Source organism: Octodon degus, unplaced genomic scaffold (genome assembly GCF_000260255.1).
Source record: "Octodon degus isolate 3935 unplaced genomic scaffold, OctDeg1.0 scaffold00215, whole genome shotgun sequence".
NCBI classification, from domain to species: domain Eukaryota; kingdom Metazoa; phylum Chordata; class Mammalia; order Rodentia; family Octodontidae; genus Octodon; species Octodon degus.
The window spans coordinates 2,375,630-2,392,652 of NW_004524791.1; the positions used below are offsets into that span (position 1 = coordinate 2,375,630).

Sequence of the window (17,023 nt, forward strand, 5' to 3'; positions counted from 1 at the left end):
CCTCCTCCCCTGGGCCGCAGAGCTGGTCGGGCCCTTTCAGAAGCCCTCCTCCCCTGGGCTGCAGAGCTGGTCGGGCCCTTTCAGAAGCCCTCCTCCCCTCCTCGCAGACTCTTCGGAGGAGTGGGGAGCTGGGCTCTGGCCCAGGCCATAGGACGGGTCGGGATGACTGGCTTCAGGCTTGGCCAGGAGGGCCCTGAGGAAGTCCTCACTCTGCTCCTGGCAGACAGGCTACTCTCGCTGACCCTCCTGGCCTTTGAGAGCCTGAACACAGCTGCTTGCAAAGACCGCTGCCTGGCCTGTCTTGAGGAACCCTTCTTCTCCCCACTGTGGCCTCTGCTGCTGGCCCTGTACAGGTATAGCCCTGGCCTGGTCCCTGACCTCCTGTCTGGCACTACTACTGCCATGTCTCAGGCCTGTTCCAGTACCAGCCGCGGCCTGATCCCTTCCTGTTTGCTGAGGCTGCCCCCAGGAGTTCTATTTTCTGGATGGTCCCTGCCCACTCTCCATAATTGGGGTCTTCACTGCCAGCTCACCCCAGGCTGAACCCTGGTCCCAGTCGCTGCCAAGCGTCTGGGTAAGGTTCTGGTGTGGCTGAGCCTGACCTCTCTGCCCTAGGAGCGTGTACCATGCACGGGAGGCCGCCCTGGGCAGGAGCATGGAGCTCTACCGGAACGCACCCCCTGCGGCTCTGGGCATCCCTGCCAAGCTCCTACCCCCAGGCCCTGAGGGCAAGGGTGCTACCACCTACCCCTACTGCAGTGCGGCCCAGGAGCTGGGGCTCCTGGTTCTGGAGAGCTGCCCCCAGAAGAAGCTGGGGTGCATCGGTATGAGAGTTTGGGGGCAAGTGGGTCTGGTCAGATGCAACAGACGCCTTCCCTGGGTCACAGCCCCAGTCTGAGGGGAGTGTCCCGAACGTGCTGGCTCTCCCAAGAAGGGTGGGCAGCCCTGGGAGAGAACGCCCTGCGCAGCCCCATGTCTGTGCCGCAGTGCGGACCCTGCGGGTCATCTGCGTCTGTGCTGAGGATTACTGCCGTGCCCAGGAGCTCAGGCCGGAAGCCGGACCCCATGTCCCTGCAGCTGCCATGTGAGTCCTAGACAGCCCTGGGAGCCCTGGGCTTGAGGCTGTCCTTACAGAGGTTAGGGGAGGGGAGGACGGCCCTGCCTTGTTCCTGACCCAGCAGCCCAGGCCGGCTTCTTTGGGTATATCCAGAGCTGGTCCTGCCACGGGGGACATGGGCAGAGAGGGCAGGCTCCCACCTGTGACCACATTGCAGCTTCCTGGATGGACCAAGGCTTCCTCACACTGGGGGTGCACCTCCCGAAGCCTGCAGTTGAGCCCCCCAGTGCACCCTAGAGGGAGCTCAGGGAGTGGTGCTCTTCCACTACTCCCCAACTGGGCTTTCTAGCATGTCCTGGATGGCGTCCACCTGAGCCCTGAGCCCTGAAATGCCTCATCCTGCCTTGAACCCCACCCTAGGCTCAGCTGTGGTCAGCAGCTTCCTCATCCAAAGCCAGTGTTCCCCTCAGAACCTAGGAGCCCTGCTTCCTGCTGCCCTGCCCCGGGCCCAGTACTGGCCATGAAGAAACCTGTCACTGCAGGTGCAGAAGTCCAGCCCCCCACCCCGCCCCAGCCCCAGCTGGAGATCAGAACTGCGGTGCTCCTCCATGCACTGGGGGCAGTGGCAGCCCTGCACGGGGCCTAGCAGCAGATGCCAAAGGCAGAGCTGGGTGCCCTGTACTATCCTGAGTTACAGGACTAGGAGTCTGCATTCCTCCTCAGCCTATCCTACAGCTAGCAGGTGTCCTGCCCTGTGTGGTCGGTCAGCCTGGCCCTGGCCTTGCGGTTTATTCCCCTGTAGACTCCTTGCTCCCCTGGGCCTTGCAGAAGCTGCCAGGCTGAGCACCATGCAGCCTTGCGGAGCTGTCAGTGCACATGGACTGACTAGGGTGGCTTTGAAGGTCTGGCTTTGAGCTGAACATCCCCAGTCTTGGGCAGCCTCCTGTCACTAGGAGAGGACCCCAAGGAGAAGGGGCACCCAGAAGCCTGCGTGGTCCTAGGACCAGAGGAGCAGGAGAGCACCACACTTGCACACTGGACCTTGTCACATGCCTGGCCCTCCTGCTGGTGTCCTGCACCACTAAGGGGTGGGCCAGGTCAGGCCCAGGCGCCATTTTTTTGGTGCTTGCTCAGGCCCAGAGCCCACTAGCCATGGTGCCCCTTCCCGGCAGTGGTGCGGATGATTTGCTGCCCATCCTGTCCTTTGTGGTGCTGAGGAGTGGCCTTCCCCAGCTGGTATCAGAGTGTGCAGCGCTGGAGGAATTCACCCATGAGGGGTAAGAAGCCCCAGGTTAGAGGCTCAAGTTGCACTGGTTCGAACCCAGATAATCCTGCCAAACCAGAAATGCCCTGAAGGCATGTTCAGGTCTCCCAAAAAAAGCCCCAGGTTGGGGGGCAGGGATCCCCACAGGAAGATCTGGGCAGCAGGTACCTCACCACTGATCTAAGCTGGTGGTTGGCAGACAACAGACTGCAGCAGAACACTGACCACAGCATGTCCCCAGGATCCTAGGCAAGAGGCGAGAGGCTGTCCCCAAGGGCAGTCATGTCCTAGGGCTGGTCCCCAGCGCTGCCATCCAAGGGTGAGGACAGGTGGTAGGGAGGGGCCTTCCTATAAACCTATAAAACTAGCTATGGTCCCTCAACCCAAGTCCTAGCCTGTGGGAGCATGGGAGGGGGTTCCTGTCCCCTTCAGGTGACACTTATCCCTTGGCTGCCTCTGTCAGATACCTGATTGGAGAGGAGGGTTACTGCCTGACATCGCTGCAGAGCGCCCTGAGCTACGTGGAGCTGCTGCCTGGGCGGCCCCTGGGCAAGTAATCGCGGCTGCACCGCAGGGCCACAGCAGGGCCTGCTGCTCTGCACTCAGGTGCCAGCACTGGGGGCAGTGAGCTGTGATGGAACCCCAGCTCTGGTCCCCTTCCTGGCCCTCAGCTGCCCCCGAGGCTCAGGGCAGCCTCTTTCTGCAGCAGGACAGGCACATCAGCTCTACCCTGTGCCCACCGCTGAGAGGTCCTAGGAAGGAAGCCTGGAGCTGCTCACCCTCAGGGCACTGCACAGAGGGACCAGAGTCAGAGCACGAGCACCCCTCCCCTGCCTGAGCCTGGGCACGGGGAGAGACCCTGCTGTTTATTTATTGGGCCGTGGCTTTCCTACTGGAGTCCGGGTTTGGAGCTGCACCCCCTCCCTGGCAGGGGCCTCCTCCCCACCTCATTTTGGTTGTGGTTAATGGGTGTCCTAAGCCCTAGCCAACTCCCACCCTGTCCTGCCTTTCCCAGGTTGGTGTGAGTCCAAGGGTTCCTGGCCATGTGGCTACCAACTGGGCCCTAAGTAAAGAGGTCCCTGCAGTTTGCCTTGGTGTGGCTCTTCCGTCTCCACTCACGGGCTGAGGCTCAGGCAGCACAGCTTCCGAGACCCTCTGTGCTGGAGCAGGGCCACCCTGGCCAGGGCAGCAGGGCTCTGCTGTCTAGTAGAGCTCAGCCCCACCCAGAGCATCATCTGGGGGCCTCTCGGGAGCAAGTCACACAGGGACATGGTAATGATGTGCCCTGGTTGCACTTCCCACGGGGACACAGATGCCCAGATAGGTGCATAGAATGCCCCACAACAGGTGTGTGGGCTACTCACTGGATATGGACCCAAGTGGCATGGCATGCGAGCCTCCCCTGATGGCCCCACTCTGCCTGTGCACACAAGGGCCTTGAGGTAGCTGTGTGTCCCCATAGGAGGACACAGGACCTTAAGCTGGCCATGTATCCCATTTGAGAGGACACAGACCAGAGCCCTACAGTGGCAGCACTTCCACGTGTGGAGAGGCACCTGATGCCCAGATGGCAGGCCTGTAGAACAGGAAGGCAGGAAAGAAGGGGCCTGGGAACGCAGGCCACTGCAGGGAAACAGGTAGCTGGGTGCTGATGCAGGCGCTGACAGTGGGGGGAGGCTGGATTCTGCCATCCCTGCTCAAGCCTCAGCACTGAGTAAAGCACTGCGTTGGAGACAGCGTGGTGGTGAGCCTGCACGTGGCCGCCCCTGTGCAGTGAGGGGGCACATGACTGCAGTAGCCCTGGGCCTTCCTCAGGCATAGCAGCCCACGGAACACAAATGAGGAACAGAATGTTCCCACCGGAAATCCTGCAAGTCAGTCCGGAAAGGCAGGAGTCCCAATTATAAAAAAAAAACAGCAGTAGCTTCAGATGGGCAGTGTATCTAGCGGACAAAACACTCTACATCTACAATCCTAGCACACTAGGGGCTGAGGCAGGAGGATCACAAGTTCAGAACCTGGCTGGGCAAGTTTGAGACTTAGCACAACCCTGTCTCAAAACAAAAAGGGCTAGGAGTGTGCTCTGCAAAGTCCTCAGTGCTACCAAAAGAAAAAAATATAGAGTTCAAAATCACAACTGAGCTGGTGTGGTGGCACACACCTGTAATCCCAGCACTCAGGAGCTGAGGCAGGAGGGTTGCCACAAGTTCAAGGTCAACCTATGCTGTGTAATGAGTTTAAGGCCAGCCTACACTACAAGACCCTGTCTCAAAAAACCACATCAATCAAAAAACGAGGGGCCCTGGCCTGAGCCCCCCATCACCTGCCAAGGGGTGCAGCACAAGAATGAACCAGAGATAAGCATCTACAATGAGGGACAGGAATGGTCAGAGTCTGATGGGGACAGAGACCAAAAGCTTGGTGCTGTCTGTACTTGCATTTCCACAGAAGTAACGAGCTTGTGGAGGGAAAAGGGGGAAATAAGGCTGGCCTGCTGAGGCAGGTAGGCCTGGGAATGAGGGGATGGAGCTGGAACTGCCCCCCTCCGCTGTGGCTCTTACCCAGGTGTGGGGCACCAGGACACCGTGGGTCAGTGGCGTGATGGTGGGCTTCACCCAAGATGCCAAAGGGAGCTTCTTCCAGCCCTATAGGCCTTGGCTTTCTCATATTAATACCTGCCAATTGTGAATTTCAGTCTCTCCTGCTCAGCCTCAAGATGGTCTCCCACAAAGTACAAGTTAAAACAGTAAAAGATACAACTTCATATTCACTGGGCTTGGGAACATTCTGGAAAGCTGGACAATGCTGAGTGTGTAGTGGGACAGCTGTGGGGTGGACTGGACTCTGGTCAACTCACACTACTGGCTCCAGCTGCGTGTGGATGGGGTTTCTGACCTAGCAAGTCTGTCCTTTGAGCCCAAAGGAGTGACAGCAACCCCACGAACAGGGAAGGCAAAGGAGCGTGCACCTGTCCCCAGTAGCTAGACAGGCGGAACCAGCCACCCAACACTGTTCAAGCATATTTGCAAGTCCTGTTTTCTCACATTCTCATCTGGGCAGGTTCATGGGACAGCTTGTGTTGGTGGTACCCAGTTACAAGCCACAGGGAGCTCTGCCTGCATGGTTATAATATTTAGAAAATTTCCTTTGAGGGGCTGGTGAGATGGCTCAGTGGTCTAAAGCACCTACTTAGAGCAAGCTTAGCAAATCACAGGGACCACGGTTCAATCCCCCAGCACCACATGCCAGCCAGCCCTGGTGGGCTGAGCTGGCCACACACACACACACACACACAAATAAATAAAATTTTTTAAAAAAAGAAAATTTCCTTTGAAACATTTGAAAACAACCAGTGAAATTTCAGAGAAAAGGCAGGAAGCCACCTTTAGCTAGATGCATGGCTTTGGTCGAGGCCTAGATAGGTGCAGAGACAGGCTTGCGCTGCTGAAGAGTGCGTGTGGTCTAGCAGAAGGTGGGACCTCAAATGCTTCCCAAATCAGAGAAGACTCAAATCAGGGAAAGAAAACGCCACACGAGCTAGGAGAAAGTCTGGATGGGGTTGGCTTTGCAAGCTTCGTCAGACACCTGCCAATGACTTGGCCTACTGTTGGCTGGTTGGTTGGTTTTTTTTTTTTTTTTTCTTCTGATACAGGGTCTTGCTATGCAGCTCAGACCTGTCGTAGTGCTGGAATTACAAATATGTGCCACCACACCTGGTCAGCACTGCATGCAGGATCAAACTCAGGACCTTGCGCTTGCCAGGCACGTAAGCCACAGAGCTATCTCCCCAGCCCCATGGCTGGTGGTTTTATACCTCTCTTTTCATAGCATGCGGTGCACTATGAAAGAACCCTAGAGTTTTATGTAGGCCAGGCAAGCACTCTTCCCTCTGAACCACATCTCCAGCCCAAGGTTGCTTTTTGCATATTTTTCTGGTAGTGGAGAATTAACCCAGGAAGCGCCGAGCTACGTTCTTAGCCTCTATTTTTTATTTTGAGATTGGCTCTTGCCCAGCTGATGTGAACTGGCGATCCTCATTACTCAGCCTCCAGTGTAGCCGGGATCTCAGGTGTAAGGCAGCGCGGGGAGGCGGTGGCTGTGGGTGACGCACACAGGTAATCCCAGCTCTGTGGACCGCTGGGGCCAAAGGCAGTTTATAGCAAGATCCTACCTCAAAGTTAAAAAACGAGCCTGCGTTGGTGGTATAGTGGTGAGCATAGCTGCCTTCCAAAGTTACGAAATGAACAAAGCGGTAAGGGAACCAAAGTAAAAAGAATGAAAGCGTTGGGACCCCGCGCCAGCCAATCCCGGCCAGGCCAGGTGAAGGCCCTGCTCCCTCGCGCACCGGGCACCAGACAGCTACGAGGGTCGGTGCGAGCAGTCCGCTTCGCGAGGTGAGGGCATTGACCGAGCGCTCCGGGTTCCCTGCAGCCTGGACCTGTATCGCCGCGAGGAGCAGACGGACTACGCGGTGACAAGAACCCACAAAGGAGCTCGGGCAGGTGTCCGGCGAGGCAGGACCGCAGCCAATTTGCCAGACCTCGCCAGCGCTCCTTGCAGCGGCCCCGCCCATACCTGGGGCGACCCGTAGCCCAAGCCCCGCCCCGCCAGGCCCCGCCCCGCCAGGCCCCGCCCCGCCAGGCCCCGCCCCCACCTCTGGGTTGGTCCGGAGCCGAGCCCCGCCCCGACGTCGCGGCCGCGGTCTGGGGGCCGGGCCTCTCGCGGCGGAAGCGCGCGGACGAGAAGGCTCGCGGTGAGCGGCGCCAGCACCTCTGGACAGAGAGCGCTGAACGGTAGCGCCCGAGGTCGTGCACACTCCGCTGGGCGTGGGCTCGGGCTCCGGACGTGCGCGAGTGTCGGGAGGGGCCCAGGATGGGCAGCAGCTCGCTGTCCGAGGACTACCGCCTGTGCCTGGAGCGCGAGCTGCGGCGTGGCCGCGCAGGCGTGTGCGGGGACCCCTCGCTGCGCGCCGTTCTCTGGCAGATCTTGGTGGAGGACTTCGACCTGCACGGCGCGCTGCAGGACGACGCGCTGGCGCTGCTCACCGACGGGCTCTGGGGCCGCGCCGACCTGGCGCCCGCGCTGCGCGACCTCGCGCGCGCCTTCGAGTTGCTGGAGCTGGCGGCCGTGCACCTGTACCTGCTGCCCTGGCGAAAGGAGTTCACCACCATTAAGGTGCGAGCCGCCCGGGGGGTCGCGGTAGGCTCAGACTCGCGTGGGCACCGCCTGATTGGGACCCTGCCCTTCTCAGTGTTCTCAAAACCCTCGTGGCCGTGGAAACCCAAGGGTGGGTGCACGGGGATCAGGACCCATGGTCATGCTGACACCTCAAGGGTGGGGGCGAGCCCTTGGATAAAGGAGGGCACTGAAGCAGGGATTGCCCAGGGGAGGCTGGGCCGCCGGCGCGCGCCCTGAGCTCGGGGAGAGGAGTGGGAAGGTGATGACGTCAGTGCGCACATGGGCGAGATACGCCTCCGCTGGTTGTCATGGCAGCGGCAGCTTCTTGTTTAGTGCTCGGAGGCCAGCCGCCCCGCTGGGACACCTGCTGGTCCAGGTTCCAAAGCTTTCATTCATCCTTTAGACCAGCGTGTAGGGCCCACAGAGACAGGAGCGAGACAGGCAGGCCGTCCCTGGCACCCACACACTGGGCAGTGGCAGGGCTTCTGGCTTTGAGCGTTGCCCAGTATCGCTGAGCCATTTCCGCTGACAAAGAGACATAGTGGTCCAGTTCATAAGGCTTTCGGGTAAGGAAGTGCAATATCCGGTGCCCAAGGTCTGGCGAGTGTCTTCTTCCAAGGCCCAAGAGGACTACTCGGGGCCCTGGCGGTGCTCTCTGGGCTTCCCAGGCTTTGTAGTTTAGAAAGCACTTTCTTACCTGTTATTCTTGCAGTTTCACTGACTGCACCTTAGTCTCTGGAGAGCTTTAAAAATGGTTCGTCCATAGTCGAATACCATACTGTTAGGGAAAAGGTACCACAAAGTCATTTTTGGCAGGGAGAGCTTTGCAAAACTGCTGTTGGGAAAGATCAAAGTACAGGAGGATCTCAGCGAGTTTGGGGCCAGCCTGCGTTACATAGCAAGACCCTGTCTCAAAAGAGAAGAGGCAGCAGCAGCTAGCTCTTCTATGATCTCAGCACTCTGGGAGACTCAGGCAGGAAGATCGCAAGTCCCTGCCTACTGTGGACCACTTAGTGAAGTATTGAGACCTTCCCTCAAAGAAATGAGAGTTGGGGATGTAGTTCACTCAGGGCAGAGTTCTTTCACATACATGCACACATACACATAGCCAGAAACAAAAGAATGGCCAGTGCAGGGGAACCATTAGAGTGTAGGTGTCTGGTGTGGCCAGCGGGCCCTGCAAAGACCTCAGCGCACCCTCTGTTGTGCACTGTACGCCAGCTCAGTATGTCTGTTACAGTAAGTCCCCGACCGATGAGTGAGGTCCACTCTGGGAGAACTTTTGCAAGTCAGGTTCGCTCATGTCTACAAAGTACACCTGCAAGTCCACAACTCAAATATTTGTAAGTCTTAAAAGCCCTGTCATCCAGCTTGGCTCAGACCAGCCTAGGGGTGGGCACTAGCATCACAAGCTAGCTGTGAATGCAGCACAGGGTCGGAAGGTGGCTGCTGACCACATCCTCTCTGCAGACCTTCTCCGGGGGCTACGTGCATGTGCTGAAGGGCGTACTCTCCGAGGAGCTCCTCATCCAGAGCTTCCAGAAGATGGGCTATGTGCGCAGGGACAACTACTGCCTGATGGTTGCTGCCCCGCCCCCTGCTTGCCAGCTGGTCCAGGTGGCCCTGGGCTGCTTCGCACTGAGGCTGGAGTGTGAGATCCTGGGGGAGGTGCTGACCCAGCTGGGTACCAGCGTGCTGCCGGCTGAGGACCTGCTGCGAGCACGTCGGGCCAGCGGGGACGTGGCCTCCTGTGTGGCCTGGCTGCAGCAGCGCCTGGCCCAGGATGAGGAGCCGCCGCCCCTGCCCCCAAGGGGCCACCCTGCCACCTTTGGGGCACCTCTGGACCTGTACCGGGACCTGCAGGAGGATGAGGGCTCAGAGGAGGCCAGCCTGTACGGAGAGCCCTCACCTGGCCCTGGCTCACCCCCCGAGGAGCTGGCCTACCGGCCTCCACTCTGGGAACAGAGTGCCAAACTCTGGGGCAGTGGGGGCCACACCTGGGAGCCCCCAGCTGAGGAGCTGTCCCAGGCCAGCAGCCCACCCTATGGGGCTCTGGAGGAAGAGCTGGAGCCTGAGCCCTCCGCCTTCTCCTTCCTCTCCCTGCGCCATGAGCTGAGCCGGTCTGGGGACCTGGCCACTCCTGAAGCCCCTGGGAGCCCAGGGCAGGCCAGCCCCCGGCACAGGCGGGTGGAGGGGGAGCCGACCTCAGCCTATGGCCCTATCCCCGAGCCCCTGGGGTACCAGGCACACAGTTGCCTGGTGCCTGGTGTCCTACCCACCCTGTGTTGCGACACCTGCCACCAGCTACATGCTGCCCACTGCACTGCGCTGCCTGCCTGCCGCCCAGGGCACTCACTGCGGGCACTGCTCAGTGACACCCAGAGGCGCCTGTGGCTACAGCGTGCCCAGGTGGACACCCTGCTCTATGACAGCCCTGGGGGCCGGCCTTAGCCAGCAGTTCCAGGCAACAGTTTCCATGGTGCTTTTCTGGGGGAGGCAGGGGCCCCTGGCTGTTCCTTCCTGTCCTTGACAGCCTGGCCTTGCATGGTGGGAAGAGACTGATTCCTGCTAGCAGCAACTGAGCTGGGCTACAGGGACCTCCCAGATACCCTGTCCACAGTACCCAGTTCCAGGTATGTCAGCAGGAGAGTCAGGCTGTCCATCATGGTGCCCAAACCTGTCCCCAGGAAGGACCTACCCTTTGGAGGCCCTCTAATACCCTATGGTTCCTGGCAGCTTCCTGTACTTTGGGGGAGATTCCCTATATAGGTCCAGCTGGGAGGCTCTGCCGGGTACACAGCTGACCTCTGAAGTCGGGACCTCTCCCCCTCCTGCCTAGTGGAGGTAACGACTCTCAGCCCCCAGCACCCCAGCTGCCCTGAAGCGGGGCAGGGGCAAGGGTGGCTCCCGTGCCCTAGCAGGTCTAGGCAGTGGGCACTGCTGGCCCTAGGAATCACCCGGCCTCTTTCCACCTACGTGATAGGATGGACCAGCTCTGCCCTGTCCACGTGGAGCAGGTCCTGCAGCCACTGCCTGTGCCCCATTCTCACTGCCTCCCCGAGTTTTCCTGTTCCACCCTGCCCAGCACCCTGGGATACTGTTCTTGTTGCACGAGTCAGAATCCACAGTACATTAAACAATGGTAAAGTCACATCTGCTTGGAAAGCTTTTATCTTCACTGGGTAGGTGCCCACTGCTTCTCCCTCAAGTCTCAGGGTATCCCCTGCCACTGTCCCTACACTGCATGGGTCCCTCTTTCCCACTTGGAGTCCAGCCAGGCCTGCCTGGGGTCATCAGAGCCTGTGTGTGCCCACGTGACCCCAGAAGATCACACTGATCCAGGCCTGTGCCAGCATTCTCCCTAGGTTCTGTGCCGCTGCGTTCCAGGCACGGCGGTTCCATAGCGCCAATGGAGGACATCCCAAGGCCCCTGGTCCCTTGCAGTCCACACTCCGCCAGGTGCTGAGCAGGGTGCCCTCTGTTCGGAGTCATCCAGAGTTGCGTGTGGCCACCATCAGGGCTTGCAGCGCTTGCTCTGGCCTTCTGCTGTGCCCGGCGCAGCCCGCTTATTGCGGTGGTGGGGGAAAGTGGGCATGAGTTCTGGCTCACAGGCTGCGTGTGGGAGAGGGCAGCTCAATGCTGGGCTGGGGAGTACTCCAGGTCTGAACCCCAGTGTGCCAAGGCCTGGCCTGGCTGCCCTGGACACCCTGGCCCCCACCCCCACCCCCATCCCCATCTTCTCCCAAAGGGTCTGCACAGAGGACTGCCACCTGGCCCTAGGGGGTGGGGAACTCACGCAGGGGCTTTTCCTTGAAGTAGGAGCTCTCCAGGCAGTCCCCTGCTGTCGCCCTGAGAAAGGCAGCCCATTAACGGGACCCTTGGCCTCAGGGAGACTGTCAGCTGTGTGCTGAGCCCAGCTCAGCAGCCTCTGGGCCACACATCCACCCAGAGAAGGGAGGTGATAAGGGTTGGTGGCCCAGAAACCTGCGGAAGCTCAGAGGGGGCCTGAGTCGTCACTGGGCTCTGAGACCAAGTGTCTGCCCTCCTCACCACGGTGCAGCCTGTGCTGTGGGCAGCCATCTTTAAAGGAGCCTGGAGTGGCTCACGGCTCGGCACAAGAGCGAAGCCTGCACTGGAGTCAGAGGGTCTGTGCTGCTGTGGGGCCCTGAGCAGCCAAGCCCAGGAGCACCACTGCCAGCCTGCCGGCCTGTGCACCAAGCCCCAACCCGAGCAGCTGCGCAGGCAGTGCGCACCTTTTCCTGGGATCGTACATGAAGAGGAAGTTGAGCAGGCGCAGCCCGGCCTCCGAGAGCCACGGGAACTTGTGCTTCAGGTTGTTGTAGGGCTGCTTCCTCAAGCTGTACTGGCCCACCAGCGGCAGCTTGGAAAAGCCCTGCAGGGGGCAGGGAGGACAGCTGCAGCCCCAGAAGGGACAGGGAGCGGCCAGCCTGGGCGGGAAGGGGCACAAACCGGCCAGATGTTCTCACTGGGCGTCCCCAGCAGCTGCACGATCAGGTCAACCTGGTGGATCTCCGACGCGCCAGGGAGGAGGGGCTTGTGGGCCAACAGCTCAGCCAGGATGCAGCCCACGGCCCTGCGGGAGAGGGGCCGCCGGCCCTGAGTACCATGCTGGCACTGCTCAGAGGGTGCCGTGGGGGACCTGCCAACCCCAGACCTGAGTGCCAGGGGCCAAGGAACAGCAGCGCGAGGCCCACCCTGAGTCCCTCTCCCTGCTCGCCGGCACGTAGTCCTCTCACCACATGTCGATGCTGGTGGTCTGGGTCGTGGTGCCCAGCAGCAGCTCGGGGGCACGGTACCTGCACACATGGGGTAGCAGCTCAGCTCTACCACTAGTTCTGCTCCGGCCTGAGCCCAACAGGGCACAGCCGCCCCATGGGCCAAGGCAGCTGCACAAGGTCATCACTTCTGACCCTAAGCCCCAAACACAGGTGGCGTGGGCACAGTGCCACGTCCTCAGCACAGACCTGTCAGCCTGCTCTCTGTGGGGGCTGAGCGACACACTCAGCAGAGGCCACAGGGGTCCTGGTGTCTTGTCCCAACCACTACCCCGTTCTGCCTGCTAGAAATGCAACTACTGACAGCCACCGCCATGCCCTGCAAGGCGCTGGTGCATCAGGACAAGGCCAGGCCTTGTGGGACTGCAGCCTGTCGCTCTTTCCCAGGGAGAGAGACCAGCTACAGAAGCCTACAGATTCAAGCTGTCCACCCCAGGCCCCCATGTCTCCAAGGGACTCACCAGAGGGTGACCACCTTAGGGGTCATTGGCTTCACTGGGATGCCATAAGCCCGGGCCAGGCCAAAATCCGCTGCAGAGAGGCAGAGAGGGGAAGGCTGAGGGGGTCCAGAGCTCCTCCATGCACCCCACCTCCTCCATGCACACTAGGCCAGTGCCAGGCACCTACCTGTCTTCACACAGCCCTTGTCAGTCATGAGTAGATTGGAGACCTTCAGGTCCCTGTTGACAGAAAGGGAAGTCTGGTGCTCCCAGGAAGTGAGCCTACGGGGCACTAGATGAGACTGTTACTACGGTGCTCACAATTGGTCCTGAGTGTGTCAGCGTCAGGTGTGGCAAAGGACACACAGCAAAGAAAGCAGACCTACAAGTGCCCAGACCTGGGTGTCTACACTACCCAGTTCTCCAGGCCACAGCACAAGGGCTACCCCAGAGCTTCTCGGACTCGACTAGTCCTGGACCCTCCCCACAGAGGAATGCCAGGTGTCCACTGCTGTCCTGTAGCACTTGGAAGGCCTATGGCCCAGAGCATAGGCCACCCATCCGACAGAGCCCTGCCCACCTGTGGATGATGAAGTTCCTATGCAGGTACTGCAGGCCCCGGAGCACCTGTAGCACGATGCATTTGACCTGTGTGAACACAGAGGCGGTGATCACAGCAGCCCAAGATGGACCCCAGCCGTAACACATCAGTACTGGCCACCAGACCCCACAGCTACTTCCCAAGGCAGCTGCATGAGCCTGCTGTGGCTGTTAAGTCCTGTTGTCCCCTCTGCTTCTCAGTGACCTGTCTGCTGCAGGTTCCCAGTGCCCCACGTGTGCCCGTAGATAATTCCACGTTCTTTTTTTTGGCAGAACCAGGGATTGAACGCAGACCCTTGTGCTTGCTTCTGCGGAGCCATCTCCTGGCCCCCAGTGATTCCACATTCTTAAGCTCCCCGGACTCAAGTAGATCCACAGGCCATACGGTTCCTATCAAGACCACATACCTGGGCCTCAGAGAAGGGTGTGGGCATGTTTTCCAGGAGGCTGGCCAGGTCCTGCTCACAGTAACCCATCACCAGGAAGATGCTGCACAGAGAAGGTCAGGACAAAGCCATGCTGCCGCCCATGAATCCTGGCGCATGGGGCCAGGCCTCTGGACACCTGGGGTGTAAGTAGGGATGCACACCTCTCTAGGTGGTTCCCCACCACCACCTCCTTTAGCTCCACGATGTTCGGGTGGCGCAGGCGCAGAAGCAGCGTGATCTCCCTCAGGCTGCTGATGGGGATGCCTAGGAGAGAGCCAGCCAAGTCTGTCACCCGTGCCTGGTCTCCACACACACCCTATCCCCAGCACCACTCCTAACCCTCCAGACAGCACCTCTCTAGGCCCAGGACTATTGTGACAGTGCACCCTGGAGGTCGTAGTGCAGACTGGAGCTTGGCACCAGGGAGACAGCTAAGCTGGGATAGAAGGGGGTAGTCATGGCAACCACAGGACAGCAGGTACGGAGAGGACCCAGAAGCAGGGAGCAGGGCTGGGGAACTGAGGCTCAGATGGGGTGACAGGTGCCCTTTCACCACCATGCAAGCACCCTGTGGAGGGTCAGTACAGAGAAAACCTCAGGAAACGTGCCCCTACCACACCTGTATGCAAGTCCAGCTAGGATGGTCCACACCCTTGCTTCCACTTACCATCCTTCTCCTTGTCCATCCGCACCTTCTTCAGGGCAACAATCTCGTCTGTCTGGGTGTCCCGGGCCCGATCTAGAATGGGAATCCATCTAGACTAGTCTACCCTGGGCCCCATCAAAGAACCCTGAGCTGCCCAGGGCCCCTTCTGTTGATAACCTAGGGCCCCATGACATTTAGTCCTTGCTTTGCATACAGAGATCCCCAGCTCAGGCCACAAGCGACCCAGAGCGTCCTCTCACGCAGGCTGGGCCGAGGATGCCCAGCCTGGGCCTGTGCGCTGGATCTGGCCTCAGAGCCTCCTGCGTGTTCTCCTCCTCAGCGTGTTCACTGCTGCTCTGGGCTTGCTTACTGATCTACAAAAAACTCTTATTTGTGCAAAGATGGCTCCACAAAGCATTTTGTCGCTTTTTGCTGCTTCTAGGACTCGGCAGAATGACTCACAGTCCCCCAGGTCGCTGCATGAGCCTGGTGCGGCTGCGTCAGGATAAGGTCCTGAGGACAGGCTGTGAAGCACACGGAGTTATCGGGACTACAAGGACCGGGCCGCGGCCAGCCCCGCGCGGCAGCATGGTGACAGTGCATCCAGTACTAGTGGAAGCCCACCCAACGCTCTAGGCCCCAGCGTCCGCCACTCACACACAATGCCATAGGTGCCCTCGCCAATTCGGTTCAGCTTCTCAAACTCCTTCACGCTCCGGCATCGTCCCAGCTGAAAGAGAGGTGCTACCATGGGGGCGCGCAGCAGCCGGGACCATCCTTCCCCAGCGGGAGGGGCATCTCGCCAAAGCTGATGCCAAGAGCCAGCCTGGGGCCCTTCCCGTGAGGAGAAGCCCCTCAGGCCCACGCACTCCTCCCATCCCTGCTCCACGTGTGCAGTGGAGTCTTCGGCCTCCATAGTCCCTTCTGGAGACATTGAAGTCCGCCTGAGCAAGCTAAGCAAGAACTGGGCACTGAGGTACATCTTCAGTCGTGTTTCATTGTATTTTTGAGACAGGATTTGTGCAGTTAAGGCTAGCCGCGAACTCACTATGTAACGCAGGCCGGCCTGGAACTCGTGGCCATCCTCCTGCCTCAGCCTCCAAAACTCTAGGAGTACAGACGTGTGCCACCACGCCCAGCTAGCCTGCTTTACTTTTTTTAGGCAAGGTCTCTTTCTTGTCTAATCCTCCTGCCTCAGCCTCCAGGGTAGCTGGGATCAGGGATACTCCAATTCTTCTCAGGGCACATTCCCATCCGACACAGCCGCTCTTGCAAAACCAAGGAGTTCCGAATTTAGAGCACTGTGGCCCCGCCCCGCCCCCCGCCCCGCCCCGCGCGCCAGCCGCAAAGACTTCTGGGACTGTCGTTCCCGCCAGTACGGTAAGCCGCAATGCCGATTCCCTGAACGCTTCCGTCCAGCCTGCGGGGGGCGAGGCGGGCAGCGCTGCGCGAATAGCACCCCATCGCACCCTGTGTTCCGGAGGCACCGTGAAGAAGCCCTCCTTACGGATACACTTCAGGCGGATCTGCTCCGACTCCGGGTCCGCATCCGCCATGCTCGCGCCGCCCCGCCCTCCGAGTACGCCGGCGCACGACCCACTTCCGGCTGCCTGGTCCTTAGCAACGGTTACTAAGGACTCTCAGCGCGGGAGCTCCGGCGTCCACGCGCACTAGGGAAGATTCCGGCCTCGGAGAAACGGGAGCGGAGGCCGAGGCGACTCTCGGGGCGGGAGGCGGGCCGTGGCCGCCGCGGGCGTGGGCGCTCCTGTGCCGCGCGGCAGACGAAGCGCTGTCTGCGGTCCTGGGCGAGCCGAGCCCGGCCAGCGAGCAGGCGCGAGGGCCGCGGCGCCCGCGGTGTCCGTGCGGCGAGCTCCGCCCCGCCCTGGGGCCGGCGCCGGGGCCCGGAGGAGGAAGGTCGCGAGGACGTCGAGTCTCCTGCGTTGTTTTCTCTGTTGAAGTAAAGCACGGCCACCCCCGCTCGAACAACTGCCTAGACTACGCTGGGGTTGCTTTAGACCCGCTAGAAGCCGGTTTGCCTCCTGGCCTCTTCTCCCTCGCGGGCGTCACAGCTAGTAGCTTCCAGGAGATGTGACGAGTGACAAGGTCGAGTCCCGCAGATCAGCAGTAGTCCCAGTGCTTCAAGGTCCTCCGAGACAGCTACAAATGAGAGCTATGTTGTGGCAGCTGCCGACGACCTGAAAGCCTGTGCGGAGGAGAGTTCTGTGTGCGCCTAGCCCCCATCTCCAGCGGGAGCCAGGCTGGGGCCTTGGGGGGGTGGGCCGGGGATCAAGAGTCGCAAGCTCGTCTTCCCTCTCCACTCTCACATTTGCCCCCCAGGTTTGGAAGCTGATTGATTGGCTCCGAGCTAGCTGGGAGGACTGCTGGGCGGGAAGTAGGAAGTGGGCCGCTGGACCCTCAGGAGACTCGAGCATTGGGGGGCGCTGAGTTCAGTAGGTGTATGTGATGGGGAGGGCTGAGGTCAGGGTTGGGCAGCTGGCCTGTGCCTGCTCCCAGAAGTCCAGAACACAGGCCTGTCTGCGCTCCAGTCACTTAGGTGAGTGCAAAGCAGGTTTTCGGTAGCAAATCAACAACTAAAATAATTAGATTGGGCCGG

General features: G+C 60.1%; 3 protein-coding genes across 10 annotated transcripts in view; 2 read left to right on the forward strand and 1 right to left on the reverse strand.

The window, feature by feature from the left end:
• Positions 1-5,450, forward strand: part of Vps9d1 (VPS9 domain containing 1) — a 12,195-nt gene extending 6,745 nt beyond the window's left edge. For 2 of the 4 annotated variants that reach the window (XM_023705240.1, XM_023705243.1), the window contains exons 11-16: positions 224-353; positions 616-824; positions 988-1,084; positions 2,230-2,334; positions 2,785-2,870; positions 3,028-3,410. In XM_023705240.1, coding sequence (XP_023561008.1) covers positions 224-353; positions 616-824; positions 988-1,084; positions 2,230-2,334; positions 2,785-2,870; positions 3,028-3,077 — 677 coding nt within the window. In that variant the 3' untranslated portion in view covers positions 3,078-3,410. Of the gene's footprint in view, positions 1-223; positions 354-615; positions 825-987; positions 1,085-2,229; positions 2,335-2,784; positions 2,871-3,027; positions 3,411-5,016 lie in introns of those variants that run through there. The other 2 variants (XM_023705242.1, XM_023705241.1) reach the window with 2 other exon arrangements.
• A 1,511-nt stretch (positions 5,451-6,961) lies between these two features.
• On the forward strand, positions 6,962-10,637 carry Spata2l (spermatogenesis associated 2 like). Its single transcript, XM_004644985.2, has 2 exons — positions 6,962-7,496; positions 8,970-10,637. Exons 1-2 carry the CDS (start codon positions 7,194-7,196, stop codon positions 9,948-9,950), a joined length of 1,284 nt encoding a protein of 427 aa, XP_004645042.1. The 5' UTR covers positions 6,962-7,193; the 3' UTR covers positions 9,951-10,637.
• Positions 10,638-10,673: 36 nt separating this feature from the next.
• Positions 10,674-16,037, reverse strand: Cdk10 (cyclin dependent kinase 10). Of its 5 annotated transcripts, XM_023705271.1 has the most exons (14): positions 15,917-15,983; positions 15,067-15,139; positions 14,872-14,933; positions 14,431-14,502; positions 13,925-14,027; positions 13,743-13,824; positions 13,316-13,383; positions 12,923-12,975; positions 12,757-12,826; positions 12,257-12,316; positions 11,970-12,093; positions 11,753-11,892; positions 11,296-11,348; positions 10,674-11,111 (listed from the first exon to the last, which is right to left on the reverse strand). In XM_023705271.1, the coding sequence occupies exons 4-14, from the start codon at positions 14,447-14,449 to the stop codon at positions 11,014-11,016; spliced, it is 870 nt and encodes a 289-aa protein (XP_023561039.1). In that variant the 5' UTR covers positions 14,450-14,502; positions 14,872-14,933; positions 15,067-15,139; positions 15,917-15,983; the 3' UTR covers positions 10,674-11,013. The 5 variants fall into 5 exon arrangements, with proteins under 5 accessions (XP_023561039.1, XP_004645043.1, XP_023561037.1 ...); XM_004644986.2 differs by lacking the exon at positions 14,872-14,933 and having other exon boundaries at positions 15,879-16,030; XM_023705269.1 differs by lacking the exon at positions 14,872-14,933.
• Positions 16,038-17,023: the final 986 nt, after the last annotated feature.